This window comes from Sinocyclocheilus anshuiensis, unplaced genomic scaffold (assembly GCF_001515605.1).
Source record: "Sinocyclocheilus anshuiensis isolate Anshui unplaced genomic scaffold, SAMN03320099.WGS_v1.1 scaffold1142, whole genome shotgun sequence".
Taxonomy (NCBI): domain Eukaryota; kingdom Metazoa; phylum Chordata; class Actinopteri; order Cypriniformes; family Cyprinidae; genus Sinocyclocheilus; species Sinocyclocheilus anshuiensis.
Window position 1 is genome coordinate 424,159 of NW_015536577.1, and position 13,567 is coordinate 437,725.

The following is a 13,567-nucleotide window of genomic DNA, read 5'->3' on the forward strand; positions in this document are numbered from 1 at the left end:
GTCATGAATGAGCAGGGAGAGCAGCAATAATAACCCCCCTTGGGTTAACAGAACAGAACAAGGCAGATATCATTAATGTACTTAATGATATTTAAGTGTAACACTTTATTCAAGATAAAGGAGTCTGATTAGCAAGGAATATCAGAAAGCCAAGTCCTGACTGTGGCGAAAGGAGGAGCTGGGGATGGAGGAGGGTAATTTGCTCAGGAGCAAGCTGAAAAGCTGCTGAATAATACTGAATATAGCTTATATAGGAATGACGCGATAGGTGTCATATTCCTATAGGTAGATGTGATCAGCTGAGAATCAGCTGATGCAAGCTTGACTCACGTGACCTGCCAGAACTAACGCTAACGCATTTTATATAAATTTTATATAAATTGTCCAAAAAAAACCAAAAACATTACATTCAGTTTGCACTTAAGTATATTCTTCTTTTAAATTATATCTCGCCGTAATAATTACTCTTTTTTTTTAAGGTATGCTGAAGTGTACTTTTTCACAAGGGCACACCTTCTTGTGTTCATGTCACTGACTAAATATAATTAAAGACGTTTATAGATTTATGTCTTAAGTGTTTTAGGGCCACAACACCAATAAATGTGCCTCTGAAATCAAACATTTATTCAGTGGAAGACCTACGGCCTTGCTGTAACCTACGTGGTTTACATGCACTTTGTTTTCTCTGCAGTCAAGTGACTTTCTGTCTTACCTGCCATTCCGCCATGAAGCGCGTGACCTCTTCAGCCCATGCGCTCTTGTGTCTCCTGAACTCATCTTTCACATACTGATCACCCAGAGCCCGCAGGTCTATGGGCATGAAGCGGTGCAGCAGCAGGATTCTCTTATATAGAGCCTGAACAGCTGATACATGTGCTGCATGAGCCATGACTTCAGTCTTTGTCTGAAAGTAAACACTAGATATGATCCTGTTTGAACACCGCAACGAGTGCTAAACGACTGAAAGCATAGCTCATGAGAGAGACGAGCCGATATTGCATGTCATAAAAGGTTTGTGCATAACGTTTATTACCCAACCGTGGTGTCCTTGGGTAAGAATAGACTTCTTCACCGCGGCGCTGTGAGAGTTATTAGCGCTGCTGCTTCACTGTGGTGGCGATTGACATGCAGTGCAGCCGAGAAAACGGGCGCCAATCACTTTACGATTCAAATATGCCTCCAAACCTGTTAAAAATGTATTCAATCTTATTCAAAGTTGTATTCGGTTTTTTTTTTTTTTTTTGCTAAATTTAATTAAATTTATATTATTATAATATATATTATTTTTGCCGTAATGAATTATGCATGTAAAATTATCAGAAATAATAAACAGAAAAGGATACAAACATATTTTTCCATTTAAAACTATTCAAATATTCCCATAATTATTAAAAAATGCATTCAGTGTAATATAATATACATGACGGAAAATAACCTACAGGCTTTGCATGCACTGATGTAATGATGCATCTTGGATTGCAAAACTTTATTGCACAATCTGTAAAGTCATCTATGTGTTTAAGGGAAGGATGTTCAGAGCATTATTGGAGATATACTTAAATGAGTTGAAGAACCTCTCTTATCACACCTCTATAAGACATGAGATCATTTAAGCAGCACATTCTATTTTTAAGTGGCATAGCAGTGAGTGTCCTTCTCTCAAAAACTTGTTTGCTTATTCTGAGGACTCTGACGCCTTCAGTTACTATAAATGACAGTTACACATCTACTGTACAACATGCGGGTAAGACAAAGGCTTTTTCTCTACTCTTACATGTGTAATCAGCCACAGGGGGCCAAATCAGGCAAAGGGGACAGAAGATGGAAATAGCATACTAATATTGCTGCAGCATGTACTGTGCGGTGTATGCAAATTTCTGTATAGGATAGAATAACCTAGAGATGACCTACCACATTTAAGTCAAGTCAAATCATCTTTATTTCTATAGCGCTTTATACAATAAAGATTGCTTCAAGGCAGCTTTACAGTGGTAAACAATAAAATAATTACATGTGCATTGTAATTCTGGACATGTGCACAATTGTTGTCACATGACCTCATCATATTAGCAAATGACACTTCAGCATACTTTTACAAAGACTTATGGAAATAATCTACATAAAAGGAATTACATTAGAGTGCTTTTTTTGAACAATTTAAGACTTTGGCACATCTCTAATAATGTAATTTCATAATTCTATTGTCTTTGAAATATGGTTAAAGTGTACTGTTGTATGTACTGACAAGCATTTACGATAAAACTAAAATATACTGTAGTATTATTTGTAATACTTGCATGTGATGCATTTAAATATATTAATTAAACATTTGTAATAATGAAGTTGCAATTTAAGACATTAATATTAATTATTGAATTACACAGTAGCTACAAAAAAAAAGCTACAAAAATTAGTATGTTACTCAACATCAAAATAAGTGTACTCCTTTAAAAGCACAACAAACGATTATTAAAACATAGATTTAAAATGTACTCAAGTAAAACTTTTACATTACTATACATTTTAAAAGTGTACTTAGTGTTACGAAACAGTCATGAAAGTGAATTTTATTTAATTAATGTATATTATCTGCAAGTACAGTTTTGTGAATATCTGAAGCACACAAGTGCAAATTCAATACAATTATGCACACTTTATCAGAAGAATGATTAAACTTGTTAAAGGGATAGTTCTGTCATGGAATGCTCCAAAACAAGCAGATCCAAATGCAGAATTTATTGTAAAAAATCCAAAAACAAATTATAATCCAAATCAGGGGAAAACGGAGCATCAGAAAACGCATAACAGAAAATAATAAACCAGCAACCAGAGACACAGAAAACCGGGCTTATATGAGGATAAGTTAACAAGGCAAATGAGACACAGATGAATGAAATGAGACTTGATTGTCAAAGCAAAGGGTGATGGGAACTGAAGTCCAGAGAAACAACAATTAAGAAGCGTGCCCTCTGGTAGCCTTACATGGGCACACCAACTAGACATTGACATTACCTCCCCTCTAAGGAGTGGATACCAGACGCTCCACCAGAAAACACAAAAGTTCAGGAGGCAGACAACGGTGCCAGGGCAGGGCAGGGCGGGGCTGGAGGGACAGACCAGCGAGGCTCCGGCCGAACAACAACAACAACAACAACAACAACAACAACCACCCCGGTGGGCGAGCAGGGCAGAGCCAGGAGCATGGCAGATCATAAAGGTGGAGCTGACGACCACCTCATCGGAGCTGACAAGGCCGATGGACCCCCTAGCAGCTCAGGTAGGACTGCAAAGAAGAGCATAGACAGGTTAGTGACTGCCTTGATGACTGTCACGGAACAGGCAGGCAGTTCAGCAACGGTCTCCATGACCGAGACGGGGCAATCCTTGGCCCTGACAAGGCAGACAGAGCTCAGGAGTGACTACCACCGCCCAGAGGGCAGCTGAAGCGGACACCGCCGCATTGAGAGGCTCCACAACAGAAACCTCCACCACGGGAGGAACTAGGAGCTAGGACTCCGTAGTGGACTCCTGGACTGAAATGAGCTCAGGAGTGAGCTCATAAACTTCAGTAAGCTCTGGAGTGGATTCATCGACTGACACAAACTCTGGAATGAACTTATAGACTTGAGTGGGTTCCGGAGTGAACTTTGGAGTGGACTCTGAGGACTCCTGGACTGGAGCAGGCTCTGGAATGGACCCTGAGGGCTCCCGGACTGGAGCGGGCTCTGGAGTGGACTCTGAATGCTTCCAAGCACGCAGGACAGTCCAGAGGCAAAGACGGCCTTCTTGATAATGGCAGCAGCAGTGAAATTGGGCAGTTCTGTGGTTAGCTTTGAGACCACCAGAGTCAGGTCCTCCAGGACCACCGGACTTGAAATCACCGAAGTCGGGTCCTCCAGGACCACCAGACTCGGGACCACCGGAGTCGGGTCCTCCAGGACCACCAGACTCGATACCACCGGAGTCGGGTCCTCCAGGACCACCAGACTCAGAACCACCGGGGTAGTCTTTGCTGCCCTCTTCCTACTTGACCTTCATTTGCGAGACGGAGACTGTGAAGATTCACTATCAGCTGGAGCAGACTCTGGTATCTCCGGGGGCACTGCAATTGGCTCAGATCGACATGATGCTACTAAATTGCGGTAACAGAGATAATCAATGAAACTCAAAGTCGAGAGTTTTAAGCCCCTCCATCTCCCAAGGAGGCAAGGGATTGTCTAGGCCAGTGGTTCCCAAACCGGTCCTGGAGGCCCCCCTGCCCTGCACCTTTTGTATGTCTCAGTCATCTAACACACCTGATTCCACTCATCAGCTTGTTAGTAGAGACTGCAAGAACTAAGTTGGGTGTGTCTGATTAGGGAGACATACAAAATGTGCAGGGCAGGGGGTCCTCCAGGACAGGTTTGGGAACCACTGGTCTAGGCAATCATTAAAAATCTTGCTGAGCTTAGAATTACAAAGTTCCAATCCTACCGCCAATGTCCAAAAAGTCTGTGCCAGTCCACCCACTTGCATCCCCTGTTGCCGAAGATCCTCCAACATCTTAAGTTGAGCTTTCCGCTCCTTCTTCGAAACAGGAGGAAGTATTCGAATGCCCATGGTCCACAAGTCGATAGCTCAGTCTAGCTGCTGGATCTGTAAATGGCTGGTTTATTCTGTCACAGAATGCTCCAAAACAAGCAGATCCAAATGCAGCATTTATTGTAAAAAATCCAATAACAAAGAATAATCCAAATCAGGGCAAAACAGAGCATCAGAAAACACATAACAGAAAATAATAAACCAGCAACCAAACACACAGAAAACCGGGCTTATATGAGGATAAGTTAACAAGGTAAATGTGACACAGGTGAATGAAATGAGACTTGACTGTCAAAGCAAAGGGTGATGGGAACTGAAGTCCAGAGAAACAAACAACAATTAAGAAGCGTGCCCTCTGGTGGCCTTACATGGGCACACCAACCAGACATTGACAAGTTCACCCAAAACTGAAAATTACCCCATGATTTACTCACCCTCAAGCCATCCTAGATGTACCTTCCATTACACCTGAGCAGTGCCACAGGCTGAGCAGTGCCATGCCACGCCGCATTGATGCAGTAATTAATGCAAAAGGAGGCCCAACCAAGTATTGAGTGCATAGAAATGAACATACTTTTCAGAAGCCTGACATTTCTGTTTAAAATATCCTTTTTTTATTTATCTTATGTAATATTCTAATTTTCTGAGACCCTGAATTTTGGGTTTTCATTATCTGTAAGCCATAATCATCAAAATTTCAAGAAATAAAGGCTTGAAATATTTCACTCTATGTCTAATGAATCTATATAATATATGGGTTTCACTTTCTGAAATGAGTGACAAAAAATATTGACCTTTTTCATGATATTCTAATTTTTTGAGATGTACCTGTATATGACTTTCTTCTTTCAGATGAATACAATGAAGAGTTATATTAAAAAATGTCCTGGCTCTTCCAAGCTTTATAATGGCGGTGAATGGGTGTTGAGATTTTGAAGCAAAATAAAGTGCATCCATTCATCATAAAAAAGTGCTCCACATGGCTAATAAAGGCCTTCTGAAGAAAACTGAAGCATTTGTGTAAGAAAAATATCCATATTTATAAACCGTATAAACCGTAATCTATAGCTTCCGCTAATTGTCAGAAATCCTCTAACATTTTTCTTTACAAATCCTTATTTTACTTCTAATTCATGACTGGTGTTTTGTTTTGCATTGTGGGATAGAGTGCCTAGTACAGTGTGCTCTGTTGTATACCTACTGCACACTTCGATAAATGTAGTAGGTCACCCAAATAAGTACTCCTTGCATGCTGAAAATGTGCACACTACACAGTATACATACTGCAGAAATAGTGAGACTAGCATGATACGTTAGATCATTCTCTACATGACATTTGATTGACGGTCTCTTTCTGTTTCTAAGCTAAACTCTAATATTCTTATAGTCAAAAACAGAAGAGCTGCGCTGGATCTTAGCCAGAAGGTCAGAGTGTTATGTTGGGTAATGACGCAGCCCCAACACCTGAAGTCCAGAACCCAACATATTCGTGCCACATGGGGCAAACGCTGCAACATTGTCCTGTACATGAGCTCGGAGGCATCAGATTTCCCCACGGTAGGGCTCAACGTGTTAGAAGGACGCAGTCAACTCTACTGGAAGACCATACGGGCCTTCCAGCACATTCACATGCACCATCTGGATGATGCTGATTGGTTCCTCAAAGCTGACGACGACACGTTTGTTGTCCTTGAGAATTTGCGCTATGGTCTGTCCAAGCACAACACAGAGGAGCCTCTGTATTTTGGACGTAGGTTCACGCCATTCGTCGCACAGGGCTACATGAGCGGAGGAGCTGGTTACGTCCTCAGTAAGGAAGCTTTGAGGAGATTTGTGAAGGGTTTTGCTGATGGGCTTTGCACACACAACACAGAAATTGAGGACATTGGATTGGGAAAATGCATGGAGACAATGAAAGTCCAGCTGGGTGATTCCAGGGACGTGTTGGGGAGACAAACATTTCATCCTTACCCTCCAAACAATTACCTGCCCCGACAGCTACCCAGACCACGACCCTGGTACCTCCTCTATGAGCATTACCACCCCGTTGAGGTAAGAATGAGACATTTGAGGGTGAATTAAGGCTAGAATACACTCAATGACTTTAACCCAGACAGATTTTATGCAGTCAGAGTTGACATATTTCACAGAAAATCGTGTAAGGCCACATACTTCACCCAAAAATTAGCTGAAAATGTACTCACCATCAGACCATCCAAGATGTTGATGAGTTTGTTTCTTCATTCATGAGCAAGTGAAGTAATGTTAAATTTCTCCAAATCTGTTCCCATGAAGAAACAAACTCATCTACATCTACTTGGATAGACTGAGGGTGAGCATTTTAAGCTAATTTTCTTTTCTGGGTGAATTATTCCTTTAGTTTCAGACTATGATTCCATCCAGTCAGAGGAGATCCTACATGTTTGATATTTTAAGCTGTTTTTAGAACACATGATGTTTTCATTTGTTATGCATCTCCTAGCAACAAGGTGCATGTTTTTGTATGAGTGAAACGACTTGAAAGTCTGGTAGTGTCTGATCCTCACTCGCTTAGTGAATGATGCCTAGTTTTTCTCTGTAACCATTTACAAAGTCGGCATGTGAATGACTAATTTTAAAAATCTGTTTAAAGTCTTGTAATGTGAGTCATCAACTACCTTTTAATGATTACAACCACACACTCATACTTACAAGTTACTGTACCATATTTTTACAACATAAAGGAAATCCAGTTCTTCTGCTAGTAAATATATGTTCAACCAGTGTCGATCCTAGACTTCTGGAGGCCCTACGGCCCTACGGCCCTACGCAAAACTGTCTCGAATCGCGCCCGTGGAAAGCACTTGAGAAACAGTGGGTGCGTCTCAATCAGCTCCCTAGCTCCCGAGCTCGTGAATCAGTAGATCGTGTACACGAATTTGGGCACTGGTAAGTTCCCTGACTCACTGCACGTTGGGACACGTGGGGATTACGTACAACGTCAACGAACAACATAGTAGAATGTCATCACTGGAATTAATAAACAACAGACAGGACCAATCAAATTTTTATATGATTTTTTATTCTCTTTAAACACATCGTTCTGTTACATGTTCTTAAAACATTTCAGCCGAATATTAATTATAAATGTTAATTATATGTGTTCAATTCCTGTCTAGCGATGTGTGTTTATGTTGAAATATACAAAAAACGGTTTGTCTTTTCAAATCTCCTATCGCGCGTTATTATATTTATCGAGTTGGCTCGTGTGGTTTATGTTTCACGCTTCAGAAATGTAACGTTATTTCCGGTAAGGGAGCATAGTGAGCGTCGATGCTCCCTAGTTTTTGCGGTGCATTGTGGGATTTTTCAGGGAGCGAACATTCCAGTGCACTGAAAGGATTTCATGATTGAGACAGCACCTTAAAATGGCCGACTCCCTGATCAGTGCCCTGACTACTGAACAAGGGAGCTGATTGAGACACCCAGTATCTCTTCCGCGGTTTGGTACGCTTTCAACTCGTTTTTTAGTCTCGAGCAAGACTGTACGACATTCACATTACATGATTTGACTGATTTTTACGTAGAAAGGGCGACAGCGCACCGCATTAAAATAAATGATCATTCATGTTTTCATAACTGCTGGCCAAATTCAAAAACGAAACTAAAATGAAATCATCTTTGAGAGCAAGGGGGCCCCCTGGTGTTTCAGGGGCCCTACACAGCTTGCGTATTTTTCGTATAGGGAGGATCGGCACTGCGTTCAACATAGCACTTCATCCACTTGCCTCTTTCGACCGCAAGCTCTCATTCATATCTGCCTCCATCCAATCAACAAACAATGACTAGAACCGAATAGTTATGGGAAGTGCATTACCTTTCTGCAAAACAATTCTTTCAGACACTTCATTTCAATTAACTTGTTCGAAAAACGATTCAGCAGTTCTTTTACATCATCACATAATGATGTCATTAATGCATAATATCATCCCTGCAGGTGAACATACATGCACACATAGATTTAAATAATGCCATGTTTAAAAGTATGTAGCGGATTTATTTTATTCTAAACTCCTGTTATTTTATTCAATGAATTGTTATTAAAGAAACTTACATTTCACCCCCAAGTCGTCGGGTCACACATGCGCATATAATTAACAGCTCATTGGCTCTCATCAACACAGACATGTCCAAGTCTGAAACTGTTCTCAGTTCAGTGTATTGGTGACTTGAGAGCTATTGTAACCAACTCTTGACCCGAGAACTGCTGTCACGGTATCACTGTACTGTTGACTCAAGAACTACTGCCTCTGGATCACTGCTATGTGAATATTTCACCCCCCTTTATTAAACCCTAAAGTTTTAATTGAGTAACTGGTGAATCAGTGTTGACTCGAATTGCAGACAGTCCAGTTCACTAAAAGAACCGTTTCAAAAGAACGATTCGTTCATCACTAGAGATCACTAAAACCAAGTCCCTATAGCACACTGTGAGTGCATATTAGCACCATTTGTGTTTTGCTTTTGGCATCTGCTAGAACGTTTGGAAATGGTGACGAGTAACATCAGAATTAACAAGCGGATATGAGTAGATATGACTTTTCCAAGTAAGACATGTTCCTGGATCAACATACTTTGTCAATCCTGGGACAACAACACTGTCCAACAGTATTGTGCTAACTTCTACTCCTATACCTAACCCTAACCATAAATTATACGTTAAATGATAGGGGAATAAGAATGACGCCCCTAATCTAAACTTTATGTGTGCTGACTTAGGCTGTGGCTGCAGATCAAAGACATTTGCCTCTTCAAATTGGGGAATGAGTTGAAAACAGAGACATGAACTCAGACACTTTCTACTTCCTGTAGTAACTTAAACATGGTGTTTTGCATACTTTGCACATGTGAAGTGGATTAGATGAAAAAAACTGTCAAATATATAGATGTTTACATGTAGAAACAGAAACACTTTTCGTTCAATACTTTCTGTACTGATGTACAAGAATAAAGTTTAACATAAACCCAGACTATTTAAATACCAGTAAAATAGGTTCTATTTTTGTATACGTTTACAGTGAAGTGGCACTGGTTCTGTCTCAAATCAAACTAATAAATGTGTGATCATAAATGAGGTGTGTTCGACTTGTGTGCAGGGCTACACAGATGATCGGTGTCTGACTTCAAGCAGGTACTGTATGAAGCAGAACATAAAGCACTGAATGAAAATTGTTTCCGCTGCTACATGTAAACATCTGAAACGTCTGTGTATCTGACAAATGACAAATAACAACTTATCCACTTCATCTGCCATACTGTTCAACTGGAAACTTCTCAATAAAATTTGTTTTGTTAGTTGCAGTGTTGTTTAACAAGGATGTTGATCCAGGAATATGACATGAGTGACGTTTTGTAATTCTGTAATCATCTCTTCCAAAAATGTTTGCTTTTGCATGATGCTGCATCCAAACCGAATTATATGTCAGTATAAAGCACAAGACTATTAGTCACAGAAAAATAATGAGGTCACCTTTAAACCCCCTAGGAATGAAAATCAGCCTTTTTACATAACCTGGGTTATGATCAAACAGTCAGATGAAAATATAGTAAAAATAAATCCAATTTATATCCAGTTTCAGTAATGATTTAGGTCTAGATAGACTCTAAAAGAGAGAAGCAATAAATAAATGAATACAGATTCTTAACCCTTTGAATGCTTCTTCTCAGCTGGAAATCGATTGATTGATCCTTATCTTAAATACATTGTTCTTTCTTGTGTTTTCAGGGCCCTGGATGCTGTTCAGATTTAGCCATCTCTTTCCACTACATAGATGCAGTGCAAATGCATACTTTAGAGTACTACACCTATCGCTTACGGCCATTCGGATATAAATACAGATTTAACCCAGGTGAACGCTCAGAAAATAGAAATAACAACTAATGTAAAAAATAAGACAACATTCAAAATGTAATATTTATAAGTGAAATCTATTAATACATGTATACATTACTTCAGTGTACCATTAAATGTAACTCATGTTATAATTATTGTTCTATACATATTAAAACAGGTTTTACAAAGTTACAGACTAACTACTTTATTGTCCAAAACATTAATAACAGCTTTGGAAACACAGTGGTTTGCTTCATCATAGTCCAAACATAAAAATATTAGTAAAGACAAGAAAATCGTTGGTTAATCCAGACCTTAGGTGTCATTCATTTATAGAAGAAAGGACTTCTGGATGTTTGACTGTCATGTGTGTAAGACTTGATGGGAAAAGTTCATTCCCAAACTCATGAGTCATGATTACTACTAAGGAAAAATGAATAATGAAACATGGATAAACACTGTTGAAATAATTGGAAATTATGTTGATCATACAATATAATACAAATTTAACATACAGTACTGTGCATAATATTTTAACAGATTTTTAATGTTGGGCTTTTTGCGTTTTAAATATACATGCACTTAGAAAGAGCAGTGACTCTATGTGTGACTGGCACACATAAATGATTTTGTCATGATCAGTGCTAGAAGTGGACTGATGCTGTCTTGTACACCGTATTAGTACTTTTGTGCAGTGCTTTTCACAGTATAAAGCAGGGACCTCCTGTTGCATATTGTATTGTTACATTTAAGTCTGGTTTATATCATATTAATGTATTATTTACATACTTTATGATACTTACATTGCAAGTCATTAAGGTAATCATGGATTTACAGAGGCAGACACTTGTAGATTACATTTTAATTTTACTTTATACAGTTTAATGGGGGAGGCACAATTTAGCAGAACTTTAGCTTCTAGACATTAGGTTTGGTTGAAATGAAAATAAATGTATATAAATTTAAAATGAAATAAAAATAGGCATATGTATTTACTATTTACTCATTTATTTTATGAAAACAAGGGATGTACTAGCTAAATTAAAATTTACTGAAAATTTGATCACCTTCAGACCATCCAAGATCTAGATGAATTAGCTTCTTCATGTGAACAGATCTGGGGAAATGTAGTTAGTTAATTGATGGACTGGAGTGGTGTGGATTACTTGTGGATTATTGTGTTTTTATCAGCTGTTTGGACTCTCATTCTGACGGCACCCATTCACTGCAGAGGATCCACTGGTGAGCAAGTGATGTAATGCTACATTTCTCCAAATCTGTTCACATGAAGAAACAAACTCATCTACATGTTGGATGGCGTGAGGATAAGTACATTTTCAGCAAATTTTCGTTTTTTCCTTTAAAGGGGTCATATGATGTTGCTAAAAATAACATTATTTTATGTATTTGGTGTAATGCAATGTGTTTATGCTTTTATAAAGAATATCTCTTTGGATTTGAGACTTTAGTCTTTGCAACTTTACAGATCTTCTTTATGCACCAAGAGCTTGTAACACTCCAAAGAGAAAGGAAAAATTTTAATAGTATCATATGACCCCTTTAACAGAAATCACAATATAAGAAATATTTACTATTTCTATGGAAGGAATATTAAAAATAAATAAATTTGTTAAACATTCAGTGCGACTAGGAAAAAATATGGTACTTAGAATATACATGTTATTCTCTAGAAAATGGAGAAGCACTAGTCTTGTAAACATTATTTAAAATAGTGTTGGCCCAAAGGACAAATCTGATCCACAGTCAGTGTAGCAGAATTACTTACTGCTCTCATAAAACACATGTACACAATGAAAATGTATCTGCATAGTGCATGATTGCAAAGTCGACACAGCTTGATAGGAATCTGCTGAATGAAGGCATATGCTTCATTGTGAGGGTGTGTTATGTCTGCACACAAGTGTTTTGACAAAGGTCTTCCGTCTCGAAGCGATTGCTGTTGCCTTGGCAACCACCATACCAGAACTGTGAGCATGCGTTGGCCTCCGGGTCGTAGTACCACATCACCCTGTACTCCCTACATGGTCCAGGATCCAATCCCTGCCTACAGCCTACCACTGAAAAACAACAACAACATACAAAATCAGGTTTCAGCCTAAATTTAAATGTGAACACTCAAGATGCATTTATAATGCATGTTAATACCAGGAGTAAACATCAGTCGGCCTATAATTTTGCAGTAAGTGAGTGTGTTTTCGAGTTGTACCTTTCATGAAGGTGTTAGGTTGAGGGGCTGGTGGAGGTAGAGTTTATGGAGGTGGGCTAATTTCTGGAACAGGCCGCCAGTTTATGGGCGTCTGGGGTCCCACTACTGAGATGGAGTATTGTCTCGTCCTATCTCCAACTGGGGCATCTGTCACCTTTGGAAGCTCATTAAAAGACTCATCAACAAAGAGCATCCAGTTGTTGTTAATATGCATCTCGTCATAGTCATCTGGAGAAGAAGTGGTCTCAAACTCTGTTGGAAGTGCAGCCTGTGATAAAGAGACATTTTCAGACTGTATGACATTGGACCGGGCAGAACATCTCATCTGGAAACACAAGCTCTTTCCAGCAAAATATCACCTTCAGCTATTATGATTAAACATGGATCATTTCCTGTGCACACTTTTCTCCATATCAGTGTTTCTGTTTTTAAGGTTGCAGTTTCTCTTCATATTTTAGGATATTATGTGACTTTTTTTTTTTCAGATCTATTAATTTATTTAAACTGTGGACGCGTTTGATTACTACATTTCTTAATTTTAGTTAAATTGTCGCCCCGTTTCATTAATTCATTCCCTTGTTTAATTAAATCATGGCCACGTTTTAATAATTCATTCCCTCATCTTAGGTAAATTGTGACCATGCTTTAGTTTAATTTAGTTAAATTGTGGGAACTTAACTAAAAAGAGGGAATGAAGTAACACATTGTGAACACTAGGGCTGCCCCCCAATAGTCGACTAATCGTTAGTCGACCAGAAGCGAGGCAGTAGGTTGACCAAAATTGTATTAGTCGCTTAGTCGCAGAAAAAAAAAATCCACAGGCGAAGTCACGCAGTCCGTGACTGACAGATCGTTAACGGCTGGTCTAAGGCCACACGAAGCCAGAG

The 13,567-nt window shown here is 39.2% G+C and overlaps 2 protein-coding genes and 1 pseudogene across 2 annotated transcripts in view; 1 reads left to right on the forward strand and 2 right to left on the reverse strand.

Moving 5' to 3' along the window:
• LOC107702681 (succinate dehydrogenase assembly factor 3, mitochondrial-like) overlaps positions 1-889 on the reverse strand; it is an 11,063-nt gene extending 10,174 nt beyond the window's left edge. Inside the window, exon 1 of the mRNA XM_016505072.1 lies at positions 713-889. Coding sequence (XP_016360558.1) covers positions 713-889 — 177 coding nt within the window. The remainder of the gene's footprint in view (positions 1-712) is intronic.
• Positions 890-1,599: 710 nt separating this feature from the next.
• LOC107702589 (glycoprotein-N-acetylgalactosamine 3-beta-galactosyltransferase 1-like) lies at positions 1,600-10,501 on the forward strand. Its single transcript, XM_016504951.1, has 3 exons — positions 1,600-1,744; positions 5,969-6,633; positions 10,346-10,501. Exons 1-3 carry the CDS (start codon positions 1,600-1,602, stop codon positions 10,499-10,501), a joined length of 966 nt encoding a protein of 321 aa, XP_016360437.1.
• Positions 10,502-12,336: 1,835 nt separating this feature from the next.
• LOC107702594 (collagen alpha-1(XXVIII) chain-like) overlaps positions 12,337-13,567 on the reverse strand; it is a 25,507-nt pseudogene continuing 24,276 nt past the window's right edge.

Excerpts from the sequence above, each read along its gene's own strand:
- LOC107702589 (XM_016504951.1), top strand. The coding sequence starts at position 1,600 with ATGAGATCATTTAAGCAGCACATTCTATTTTTAAGTGGCATAGCAGTG. Across the intron at positions 1,745-5,968 it reads ATCTACTGTACAACATGCGG|TCAAAAACAGAAGAGCTGCG; the intron begins GTAAGACAAAGG and ends ATATTCTTATAG. Across the intron at positions 6,634-10,345 it reads AGCATTACCACCCCGTTGAG|GGCCCTGGATGCTGTTCAGA; the intron begins GTAAGAATGAGA and ends TTGTGTTTTCAG.